Source organism: Miniopterus schreibersii (assembly GCF_964146895.1).
Source record: "Miniopterus schreibersii genome assembly, chromosome: 18".
In the NCBI taxonomy this organism is placed as follows: Eukaryota; Metazoa; Chordata; class Mammalia; order Chiroptera; family Miniopteridae; genus Miniopterus; species Miniopterus schreibersii.
In genome coordinates, this window is record NC_138121.1 from 16053290 (window position 1) to 16065970 (window position 12681).

Genomic DNA, 12681 nt, shown 5'->3' on the forward strand with positions numbered 1-12681 from the left:
CATGGTAGGCTCTAAGTAAGATTACTTCTCATTTGTCCCTTTAGTGACTGATGGTCCGAGGGAAATTAGTAACATTTAACTAGTTAGTTGGCCCAAAGCTGTTGTTTCATTCTGATAGTGTCTACCTTTACATTAAGAACTAACCTATTAAGTTCAGGGAGATTTCAGATGTAAGTTATCAAACAAAACCAGTAAGGAATAAATACCAGCGTCTGTAAAGTGTATAGCAGGAGCAGCCTGACCTCTGTATAAAATCTTTGGCAGTGTAAGTGAACAGTGTTATAGCTATAGATAAAAGATCCAGACTTGGGAGAACTTTGTTCCATCTTCAGTAACATCCCCATTAACCTTGTGGTCTGATGTACTCAGATCCATTGCAAAAGTAACTGAGTGTCCCTTAGGAAAAACTCTAGGGACTTCAGAGAGGAATGTGAGGCACAAACTGGGACCTAGATCTTCTAGGCTGTTGAGAACTCTCCTCACTATAGTAGGCTGTTTTTTAAAGGGATGAGATTCTCTTTCATAAAGAACTCCAAGTCTGTCTAAAATAATTCTTTAAGGCAGCTTCCATTAGACTGTTCTGAATACAACAGATTGCCACTCCCAGAGTAAAAAACAACTAGTACACAAGACTTAAAAACCAAGCCATTTAATTGTGTCTTTGAAGGTAAACAATACATGGAGCTGGGTCCCGAGCCCTGAGAAGGCCAGAGCTACAAGTCCACGTGTCCCGTGGGGCGGTGTTCTCAATGGAGTTCAGGAGGGTCAGAACTTGAGGTGTTCGAGGCAGAGCACTTTTGGAATTCACGCATTCCATTTAGAAATTTTGCAAACTGCCAGAAACAGACCCCAAGAGTCTTTTGACATGGGGAAAATTCAACTCCTGGTTTTACAGATAAAAGAATGAAGAGTACCAAAAATGTTTCCTTCTCTTCACTTTCATCACACAATCTGAAGCCTGAGCTGTCAGTCCCAATTCATAGCATCCTATGCTGCGGTTTAGGTGTGAGATCAGTCCCTCTATCCATTCACTTCCATGTAATGCCACAACAGCAAGAGTGACCTGAGGCAGAGAGCTCTCGTCAATACAGCTTTTTAACAAGCACTTAAAATGAAAAGAACCCTCTGGCGGCACACGAGTTAGTTTATAAGATTTTAATTTACAAATGAAAAAGCTACATGTTTTATTTTTTCTCCTTTTTCTCTTCTTTCTTTACATCACTCTTTTCCTTATCTTTTTCTTTGTCATCTTTTCTATCCTTTTTGCTCTCTTCTTTCTCCTGCCCTTCTTTCTTCTCTGCATCCCGGTTGGCAATCTTGTTGTTGATGAGGTTGTGCAGGGCAACCACGGAACGGATGAGGGAGGCCAAATACACCACGACCATCTGGTCGTTGGTCTTTAGGTAAAAGGCCTTGACAAACTCCTGCAGGCTGACGTCTGGCAGCAGGTTGAAGACATCCTGCAGCTGGTAGATGATCTGGTGGTTGATGGGAAGCTTGCCTGTGGCCACTTTCTCCAGGTAGCCCTTGATATCCAGAAGCTTGGAGTTCAGTCCCTTCAAACCATGCACCTGGTTTGTGATCCGCTGGGAAAGAGTGCCCACAGTAGTGTCTTTGATGTCTCTGTAATAACCCACAAGAAAGGGCAGGAAAAAGCATCAGTGTACTTACTGTATTATACCACAGGTTTCTCACATTCTAAGGAAACACCTAGCTTTGTGGGGAGGGGCAAGTTTTCAAAAGAAAAATGTTATTTCTCCATTTTACAAATATCTGAGCATAAATTGCCTTAATTTTGTTTTTATTTGAAGGTACACATTTTATTTGTCTTATCACAGGCCATTTTCAAAAGAGAGAGCTAAAATGAAACTTGTTTCACTTAAAAAAAAAAGCTTTCTCCTTCAACTTCCCTAACAAAGGATGGCATTTTCTCCACTGGCATCTATATGATATTGTGAGAAGTTTGAATCAACCAGCAATAACTTTTTGAACAGAAAGGAATCTTACGGAGAACTATGACCTTTTTGAATAAATCCAGGTTATGTAAAGTAGAGTATTTTAAAACAAAACCCATCCCAAGTAGATTCTCTGCAGAAAACTGGCTGGCTACATTCACTAACATACCTGGAGGAGCACATGCCTATACGTCTTTTACACGTCTGTTCCTGTTCCAGTCAGCATTAGTTTCCACACAAGGTGTATATCCACAAAGTAATAAATCATAACTCAGGATACTTTAGAGAGGACCCAGGCCTAGAACCCAGTCTCTCTATTCCCGATACAGTTCTCTCCCTTACACTGAGCCTCTTGGGCTGCTTATGAGTCTGACGCCATCCAAAGTCTCACCGTAACAAGTGTTCAACTCCAACTTCTTCAGCTTCCTCTGCTCCAATTTCACTGGTCACGTGCTCAAATGTTTTTGAGGTTGGAGTTCCATCCTGGGAGAGGAGGCTTAACTATAGTTATGTGCTTACAAACAAAGTGGCACATGTTCCTTTCCACACCTTGATTCCTGTTTTAAGTCAAATCACTTCATGGATGCATTACTGGGTTTTCCATGGCAAGGGTGGGTAAGGTTTGCTTTGAAAGTTTAGTCTTCTAAGCTAATGTCACAGTGGTCCTGCTCAGTGACAGAGTCCACTGGGGCATCAGTAGCTCATTTCTGAGAAAATTCTTGATAATCCTCTCAATCCCACAGTGAAAAAAGTATATAGTTCTTTCTAGAAAAGCAATATCCAGAATATCTGTATTTGAGACAAGATCATGTCAGAAATAGAACTTTTAACCGTCTATTGTCCCTTGGTTCAAATAATACCAAAGCGCCAAAATGATGCAGTCAGAACAACTGGTTTTCCTGTGGCCTGAATTTATCAAAGGACCTGCCTGGGGGATGTGGTTCACTGCATCACCTAGTGACTTCCCGATAGGACTGGGGAGAGAATTTCCTCAGATCTAGTGCCAGAAGAGGCTGTACATCTCTTGTAAAGGCGGTAGCCAGACTGCCTAGGTATAAAGTCTGGCTCTGCCACATATGTCACAAGGGAGCTGCAGGACCTTGGGTAAGTCACTTAACTTCTACCAAGAGGTATAAACCTTAGCTGTTACTATTTTATCCAGGACAGTGTGAATCCTGCCAATGCAATTTCCCTCTTGGCTTGTTTGCTAGGATGGTCAGAGACTTTAACAATCTTGAGGACTCCACAGCATGCCTTTTCAGGTACTAATTTTTCCCTGGCTTCATCTTATAAGCAACCCTTATGTCTCCTCTACCCACTATTTAAAAATCTTGCTTCATTGGTGTGTGTACACATATGCATGCGTGTAAACTGTCTCAGATTCCTTTTTGAAAGAGGCAGGGTAAAGATTAACTTACAAACAACTGTATCAAGACAGGAATGAAAGCCTTATGGTAATGAGACGATAAATTGAGATCTAAGCTCCCTGGTAGCAAGGCAAAGAGTAACAGGAAGATAGAGCTCAGTGCAAGGAACATTTGCAGAAAGCTAACCTAAAATATCTTTTTCCAGATTTAAAAACTGAATATAAGGATATATACTACATATCTAAATCTAAAGACAGACTTTAATCTATCCCTCAGGCTTTTGACTTTGGAAATTTGAGATGCTATCTGCATACCCTAAGTGCAAATATTTTATGCTCCTAACAAAACACATTTTCACCTCAAATTCTATCCTAGAGTCCGAGTTCAATTTTCCCGGAAATGGAGAAAAGATACATACTTTATGTCTACACCTAAAGCACAAGTTAATGAACCCAAGAGCAGGTACTAGATGCAGTGGCTGAGTATTCGGGTGTCAAATCGCACAGATGGGTCTTGTCACCCATCTCCAGGCAGCTCTGACCTACTCTGTTTGAAAACCTATGCTCTAATCTGTAGGGATTGGAAATCTTCAAGGAGAAAGGAATACTGGCCCAATGGGGGCCTGACAATGCAAAGTACATTAGATTAAGACTAAGCTCACACCAGGCTCTGCATTTCCTCTGCTGTGAATATCTCTGGGCAATCGTTTGACTACTTTGGGCGTCAATTTCATTTGTAAAAGGGGACTTTAGATTTCTATGGTCCTCTCATTTCTATAATGTAGCCATTCAAACACTCAAAGGGAAAAACCATAATATCAAACTGTTAACAGAAATCAACAACCTTCTCTTTGTTATGAAGAGATAAACGACTTGTTGAGTTGAAAATGGAAAAAACAAAACAAACCCAAAACAACTGCCTAATAAGTAGCAAATCTATTCTAGGCTCATAGCAAGATGACTTACATCATGAACTTCTTCCACTGAAATATATGCTTCTGTGGGCAGTCCCAGGTCCTTTGGCTTCACATCAATGATGACTAATACCTTGCAGAAAAACACATCTTAGCAAACCACCTCACACTGAGTATACAGAAATAACTGCAGCCATTCTTCTGATCTTGAGTACTAAATGAACTTCATTCAACCAGGCATGTGCCAGAATTTTACATTCAAATTATCCCATCATTTGCTCTGTTCTGCACCCTCATTAGTTAACAAGCTGAGAGGTAGTCTAATATGGTAAACAAGCACAAGGAAATCAGAGTTAAAACTCCCAACATTTTAATCCCAGCCCCACCACCTACGAGACCTCACTAACCATTTCAAACCTCGGTTTTCTCATCAAAGAGGGTGACAGTCCCATATAGTTACTGAGAGGATTAAGGAAGATAACCTATATACCTGGCACTCAGTAGGTGTTTACTGTTATTTACTAAAAACGTTGGGTTACTGTATACTACACAAAACACTACAAATTAACACAAGCTTACAGAGAAAACTAAGTTAAATGATTTGCTATCCAAATCCTCCTTAGGATTCTCTTAAGTAAAGTGGCAAAGATTATCATTCAAGAGTTTTAAAGACAGTGCACTCACTGAATTAGGGCAGTATCTTTTCATGAGTTCATTGATGGCGATGTCATTCTTGTGTAGTTTAGGGCCTGTATGGTACCATCCAACTATTCTTTCTCTGGCTGGAAAGAAAAAAAAAAATTAAGTGGGTTGGAACTGTTATATAGACATCTATGTAATTCCCCCAGAAAGGGTAAGAAATCCAGTTGTTATATTCTTTACCTTTTTCAGAATTTAAGACATCTATTCTAAACCTTGACTTGTAAAATGTAAAACTCAAAGAATTCTCAGATAATAAGCAGCATGGGAAATCCAGAGACACCCACATTTTAGACTAGTTTAGGAGACTGGTCAAACATGAAAAGCAACCAGAAAATAATTCTAAGGCAATATACAAATGCAGGTTCATATCACATAGACTGCAACTGTGAGTGTTGCAGGAATAAACATTGCCAAAGCACTGTGATTGCTGTAATGAAATAGAATGAAAATGACACATATAACGGAGAGATATATTTATCCTGGTGGTGCTAAGGCTCTAGAGGCAGGTGGTTTTATTTGATAGTTCTTTGCTTTTCTGCTGCAGAGGGCTAGCTCTCTCCCCCAAAACTTAGGTGGTCTTAAATTGCTATTCTAGTTCTTCATTTATTCTACCTCATTCTTCTACTACCATTAGTGGTACTGAAGTCTAGCTAAGGAAGGGCCCTTAACATTAAATGAAGGGAATACATAAAAGAAAAAAATGTACACACACATACATACACACACACACACACACACACACACACACACACACACACACAGATATGTAAACCAATGCCACAACACCTTAAAAAAAAATCAAGACATACCATTGACCTTCTTAAACATTCCATACATGTTTTCCAAATAATCATGGTCTAAAAACCAGACAGAATCATCTTTGTCATCTTCATCAAAAGGGACTAAAGAGGAAGAAATAAAGTAAGGTTTAGTTTAGAGTGCCTGGTAGAACTCTAGAGCACAGGTCATGATCGGATATCCCTAGGCCAGATGTGATCCATGTGGGCGGTTTGTTCAACATAGTATTAAAATTATTTTTCAGTTGCTCTCGTTAAAAACTGGGAGATTTCACAAAAAAATCCAGACTTCTGGCTTCTCTTGAAAAATGAGACCACCTGCCAACAACTGGCTAGAGACAGAGAGAAGCTGAACCCTTTAAAAAGGACATGCTAAAAGCCCCATCACTTCTTAATGTTTCCCATTTGGCAAATTACATTACTATCTGGTCCTTTTAGACATTGAAATTAGTTACCTCTAGTTCAGGGGTCATGCCCACAATTATTTTGTCCTTTGTTGTTGTTGCTTTAATCATAAAACACATTGATATGTTCTTGTAAAGATTCATGATGCAGAATAAAAGAGTAATGGTCTCCATCTCCCCCTTGCTCACCCATAGCATGGTTAATAGTTAGTGCATGGGTAAACAAATTACACCATTTTTATAAATAAAGTTTTACTAGACCACAGCCACCATTTGTCTACATACTGTCTATTGTTGCTTCCTGTTACAATAGCATAGCTGGGCAGTTGCAATGGAGACTGTATGGCCTGTGAGTTTAAAATATTTACTATCCACTTTAGTGTGTAGCCTTTAGCCTCCCTTTTTATACCACGGCAATTCTTAATTAGAATCCTGGGTGGTGGTAAAAAAATGAAAACACAGAAAGTTTCTTTTTATTTTTAAGTTAATTGACATTTTAACCATGCTCAGAAAATGTAAAATTTGTCTTTACCTGCAAAACTATTGGATACATCGAGTACTTTCTTTTGCCATGACCCCAAAAGCACACCGACAACACGCTTCTGGTTTCCAACCTTGCCTATTCTGAATGAGAAAGCAGAAGATCAGTCTAATAGGCACATAGAGGATGTGCCAACAATTAGATACTCAACAGGAAATATTAATGGTACAGATACAATTGAGTGAGTTTACCTTGAAACTAGGCCCACTAAACAAATGTAATAGAGCTAGGTTAGTCCTTAATATTAAATTCTAATAAATGTAACGAGTAATTCATGATGTACACTGGCAGTTTTTACTCACTGTTAATTGCAAAGTAATACAAGCTTGGAAAAATCTCAAACTTTATACAAATTTAAAATGGAGAAAATGGAAACTCTCCTGATCTTAAGAGTTTTAAAATGTTACTTGGCTGATGTTTGAAAAAATGTGACTACATTTAATTTTTTTCTTTGCAGCTTACCTTTCTCCTTTAAACTTTCCCCATCTTCTCTATCCTTGAATCTTTTCAGGGATAAAGATGCTAAAGTAAAACCAGTTTTACAGTCCGCCTTGATGGTAACTACTCTCTGGTGCATCTACTCCATATCAACAAGGCTCACTAGATGTTATAATTCTTTGAACCAGTTAGGGGCTCAGAAATGATTCTGACCCAGAGGCATGTGTATGTCATTTGTGGTCTTTCTAATGGCCTAATGAGAAAGAAGTCACAAGAGAGCTGGTGACTAATGACACTGAGAGCAGGACTGAATGAGTGGGAAAGATTTACTTCAGGATTTTATCTCCATATCAAACCTCAGTGATTTTGTCCTAAGGAGTTACAAGTGTAGCAAATGAGACAGACTCAAAGGAAAGACAAAAGCCATTGTGAAGTGAACTACGATTCCTCAACAGTTGCTGGTTTCATATTGGTTTAACTGAATCATATGGCTTGGCAAATTTATAAATGCTTACTAAATTTGGGGTTTGTATCAAACAAAGTTAAGGATTCTGTATTCCTGGTGGTTCTGATTTTTTGGGAAATCTTAACCACTGAGTTTGCACATTTCAAAGTTAACTTCCACACTTACTTTTCTTTTGGTCTACAAAAATCCATTTGTCTTTTAGAAAACCCTACATTTGTTATCTGACACAGCAGCTAGCAGTGTCTGTCAGCACTATGCCCTTAACAAACGTTTGTTGAGTGTACTGAATAGAATTGAAATGGTGACTGCCCCATTAGCACCCCTAGTATCCTATGGGAGAAAAATAGTAATTACTGTATAGTGGGAAAGCAAGCATATCCTGTTAGGCTGAGGGCTCTACAAAGCAATGGAACTGAACTGGGGACCCTAAACCTCAAAGTCTCGAGTTTGTTTTTGGCTCTGGTTGAATAAACAGTTGTTCAAAGCAAGATGGTAGAGAATGAATGGGCATTTATAAACTCTGACTCTACAGCAGATGCTCCCAACTGGGTCTCTACACTTGCCAATTCAAGTAATTATCCTGTAAAACTTATGAACACGTGTAACAGGTCCAGCGGGACGAACAACCTGAAAACAAGCAACGGAAGGCGGGAGAAACATCTGTGGATGTTTTCTTATCTTATTCATCAATGCCAAAGTTTCCAACTGATCTCACTTTTAAAAGAAAATCTTGACATCTCATCTACGTTTTACGCTATCGTTAAACCACTTTCCTGCTTAGAGACTTTCACAAGTTAAAACCACAGCTCTTCCAGGGAGTCCTTCAGGGCGCTGAGACCAGACTTTTGGTGACAGCCTTTAAAGGCACAGAAGCTAGAGTCTGAAGGGGTTTCCTGCAAGAAACCAAACCTCTTAGGTGAAAAGGGGCGAATGAGGTGACAGATGGGCACGAGGCTTGGGGGGGGGGGATCAGGGCCAAATGAAGGTTGCTCCCAGACTCCCGACAGCGTAGGAACTGGGGTAAAAGAAATGGGCAGCCCAGGCCCCGGAGTGCCGCCTTGGGCGGGGGAGACGATGCTGAACAGAGCTTGGGCTTCCTGAACCGAGGCTGGTGTGGGTCCCTCGGCGAGGCGGGGCCGCCCTCCGCCCATCAGCGCTCCCGCTGCCGCAGCGCCTTTCCCAGAGCGCCCGTGACTCAGCAGCGAACGTGCCGCCAGCCCCACTAAGCCGCCCCGCGCCGCCCGCTCACCGGTTAAAATGATCCACCACACTGAGCAGCACCAGGGGGTGGACCACCACCTTCTGCACCGCCAGCTCCGGCATCGCGACACACCCCGCCCGCCAGGTTCCGCTCCCTGCGACCCGCAAACACAGGCAGCCAGCGGCAGACACTCCCGCGGATCCTCCAGGCCCAGCTCCTCCTCTTCCGGCTCGGCGGGCGCCGCGAGGCCCCCTTGTTCCGCTCCCAGAGTGCCCCGCGCGCGTCGCTCCCGGGCTGACGCTCCTGTCGCCGCCCCGAGGAGGGGAAAAGCCGGAGGAAGGCGGGACCTGCTCTAGGTGACTGGGTACGAGTTTCCCTGGTCTTGAAAGCTAAAGGGACACTGAAGACCGGTAAAGGTTGACTTCCTGGTATTTGTCCTGCACTGTTCTTTGCAGTGGCTTTTCCCCTCAGTGCCCTCTGTCCCCCCCACCCCCCGTCTGAAGACTAGAAAAAAGTACTAAGAAAAACTGTAGTCATAACTAATATTTCCACCATCCAGAAAATGTACACTTTTGCCTCAAGTCAAAATCCTCCGGAATTTCTTAGGCGAACTAACTTGAAATCTCTAGCCTTAAGGCGCGCCCTTACAGTATATTTGGTAATTTATCTCATTCTCGTTTTGTTGTCGGGGCATAATTCCCTTAATCTTTACTATGGACACTTTTCAGGTAACCAAGCTGTGTGTTTATTTTCCACCTGTCTTTATAGTAATTACCATTTTTCACCAGGGCTAGAAAAACCCAATTTGTGCCCAGTCACCATTCAGGCTGATTTTCAAATAAGAAGTTAGAAAAGTATTGAGGATGGAAGGAAATAAGGAAATAAGTTTTGCTATTTAGCTAGAAAAGAGAAAAAAGAAGACTAAATGGGGAAATATAGGAGACAAGGGCTTAAGCTTTTTTGCAGAAAGAGGCAAATTACTTAAAATCCATACAGCTTTATATTTCGGTCTAATTTTAAGTTGCTGTTTCTCTAAACAAAAACAAAACTTAAGCAACTTGAATTGTTTACTAAGAGTTTATCCTGTCTTTAAACACCTTCTACCTTCCTGGTATCAAGAGGATCTGACCTCGCTGAAGAAAGACCGGGAGACTTTAAAGGACCTGATGAGAGCTCAAGGGCAATACATTTTCCTCTAGTTTGATCATCTTTTTTAATGTTAAATTCTTTCCCCAGATTTATTGAGATGTAATTGACATACAATATTGTGTAAATTTAAGGTGTACAACATGACGACTTGATATAGGAATACGGTTATCACAATAAGATTAGTTAACACCTCCATCACCTAACATAGTTACCTTTTTTCTTTTTTAACTTTAGTCACCTTACTGCACGTTAGATTCCCATATTATAACTGGAATTTTGTACCCTTTGACCAACGTCTCCCCATTTCCCCCAACCCCAGCCTCTGGCAACCACTGTTCTCTATTTTTGTGAGTTTTGCTTTATTTAGAGTCCACATACAAGAGTGGGCAGAAAATAGATTTACAGTTGTGAGTATGTGAAACAGTTTATTTTTATATTATTATTTATTAATTGTATTATTTTCTATATGAACAGCTATAAACCTACTTTTGCCCACCCCTATATAAGTGAGATCATAAAGTATTCATTTTTCTATCTCACTTATTTCACTTAGCATAATGCCCTATGCTAAACATGGTCTATCTGTGTTTTCACAAATGGCAGAATTTCCTTTTTTTTTTTTTTAAGGTAATGGTAAGCTACCTTGAGGTTTTTGGTTTTTTTTTCTAATGTGTTTTCATTGATTTCAGAGAGAGGAAGGGAGAGGGAGAGAGAGAGAAACATCATTCAGAGAGAAGCATCCATTGTCTGCCTCCTGCACGCCCCCTATGGGGGATTGAGCCCGAAACCTGGGCATGTGTCCTGACTGGGAATGGAACTGGCAACCTTTCAGTGCTTGGAATGACTCCCAACCAACTGAGCCACACCAGCTAGGGAGTACCATACTGTTTTGATTACTATAGCTTTGTAATAAAGTTTGAAATCAGGAAGCATGATGCCTTCAGCTTTGATGATCTTGCTTAAGATTGCTTTGGCTATTTGGGGTCTTTGTGGTTCATACAAATATTAGGATTGTTTTTTATTTTTGTAGAAATTGTCATTGAAATTTTGGTAGAGACTACATTGAAGCTGTAGATGACTTTGGGTGGTATGGGCATTTTAACAATATTCTTCTACTTCATAAACATGGATATCTTTTCATTTATTTGTGTCGTCTTCAGTTTCCTTCATCAGCGTCTTATAATTTTCAATGTAAGATCTTTCACCTCCTTGGCTAAATTTATTTCTAAGTATTTTATTGTTTTTGATGCTATTGTAAATGGGATTGTATTCTTTGTTTCTTTTTCAGATATTTCCTTGTTAGTGTGTACTCATGTGACTGCAGGGGCTACCTATGGGTGCATGCAGCCAGATCATTCTTGATTGCTAGTAGGGGAACCCTACTCTATCTAGCTGAAACACAAAGGGAAATTTATTATCTTATGTAACAGGCAAGTTCTAGGGCCCTACTGGTTCCAGGGTCTCAGATGGTGTTTCTCTGTCTACCTTTAAGCATCCTGTGTTCTGGTTCCATCTTCAGATCAGTTTTCTACTAGTGACAGGGAAACATGTTGATGGCCACAAATAATCACAGGTTTAAATCTTTAAAAGAAGGGAGACCTTGAACTTCAAATCTTTTTTTTTTTTTTTTAACTTTTAAATTTTATTTTTGTTTAAAATATTATAGATGTCCCTTTTTCTCCCCAATGACCCTTTCCACCCCGTCCCTTCCCCCTCCCCAGTCAAATCTTTTTTTTAAAATTGTCACCAGAGAATATTCTTTCCATTGAATTTTAGAGAGATTGGAAGGGGTGAGGGGGAAGAGAGAGAGAGAAAGAGAGAAAGAGAAAGAAAGAAACATTGATATGAGAGAGACACATTGATTGGTTGCCTCCCCATATGTGCCCTGACCAGGTTGAAACTGCAACTTAGGTACGTGCTCTTGACTGGTAATTGAGCCAGTGACCCTTCGGTCTGCAGGCCAACACTCTAACTACTGAGCCAAACCAGCCAGGGCTTGAACTCCAAATCTTTATGAAATTTTATCAGCCTTTCTAGGACTGGATGCCATCCCAGAACTAACCACTGTGCCCAGGGGAAGGGAGTTCCCTAAATGTCCAGTTTGGGGATGGGGCAGTTGTGATAGATCAACTCACTAGGATCACATGGAGTGGGGAAGGAAAAAGAGCATGTTGTAACCAGAAGGGGGCTTGAATGCTGGGCCGGCAAAAAACAGAAAGAGCTTAGCACAATTCTTGGAACATAGTTAAGAACTCAGTAGTGTTAGACATGATTACTATTAGAGTGTAGGGTCATCATCATTATTATATTTTATAACATTATAAAAACTTTGTACTTTTACTACCTGGTGTTTACATTTTAAGTAATCCAGCAGTACAAGAGTTGAAATCCATCTTTTGTGTTTACTGAGTATTTTTTTATCTTTATCTTTTGCCTCAGGTTTTTTAGTTTGTGAAAATGTGTTTTTTAAAATTCCTTTTTCTAAATGTATTTATTATCATTTTGATTTTTCAAATGGGCTAACTGTTGCAGACTTGATTGGTTTAAAAGAGGTTTTCCTTGTCTTATGCTTTACACAAGTGATGGCTCTATGTGTCGCCCTTGGATACCTGCATGGTGGTTATTCCTCTTGTTATTGTCATATTTCATTTAACTGCAAATTAAAAAGAACTAAAAAAAAATTACAGCAATTTCTAGTTTATATCCAGGAAATAGAACTCTCCACAGGAACCTTTGCATGGTACAAAT

General features: G+C 40.2%; 1 protein-coding gene across 1 annotated transcript; it reads right to left on the reverse strand.

Annotated features, from left to right (window-relative positions):
* Nucleotides 1-633: 633 nt before the first annotated feature.
* Nucleotides 634-9015, reverse strand: PSMD7 (proteasome 26S subunit, non-ATPase 7). Its single transcript, XM_081118564.1, has 7 exons — nt 8833-9015; nt 6671-6762; nt 5747-5839; nt 4920-5017; nt 4288-4368; nt 2347-2438; nt 634-1623 (listed from the first exon to the last, which is right to left on the reverse strand). The coding sequence occupies exons 1-7, from the start codon at nt 8904-8906 to the stop codon at nt 1185-1187; spliced, it is 969 nt and encodes a 322-aa protein (XP_080974690.1). The 5' UTR covers nt 8907-9015; the 3' UTR covers nt 634-1184.
* Between the last annotated feature and the right edge of the window lie 3666 nt (nt 9016-12681).

Excerpts from the sequence above, each read along its gene's own strand:
- PSMD7 (XM_081118564.1), bottom strand. The coding sequence starts at position 8,906 with ATGCCGGAGCTGGCGGTGCAGAAGGTGGTGGTCCACCCCCTGGTGCTG. Across the intron at positions 5,840-6,670 it reads TGTATCCAATAGTTTTGCAG|TCCCTTTTGATGAAGATGAC; the intron begins GTAAAGACAAAT and ends CTTCCTCTTTAG. Across the intron at positions 1,624-2,346 it reads GGAGTTGAACACTTGTTACG|AGACATCAAAGACACTACTG; the intron begins GTGAGACTTTGG and ends GGGTTATTACAG.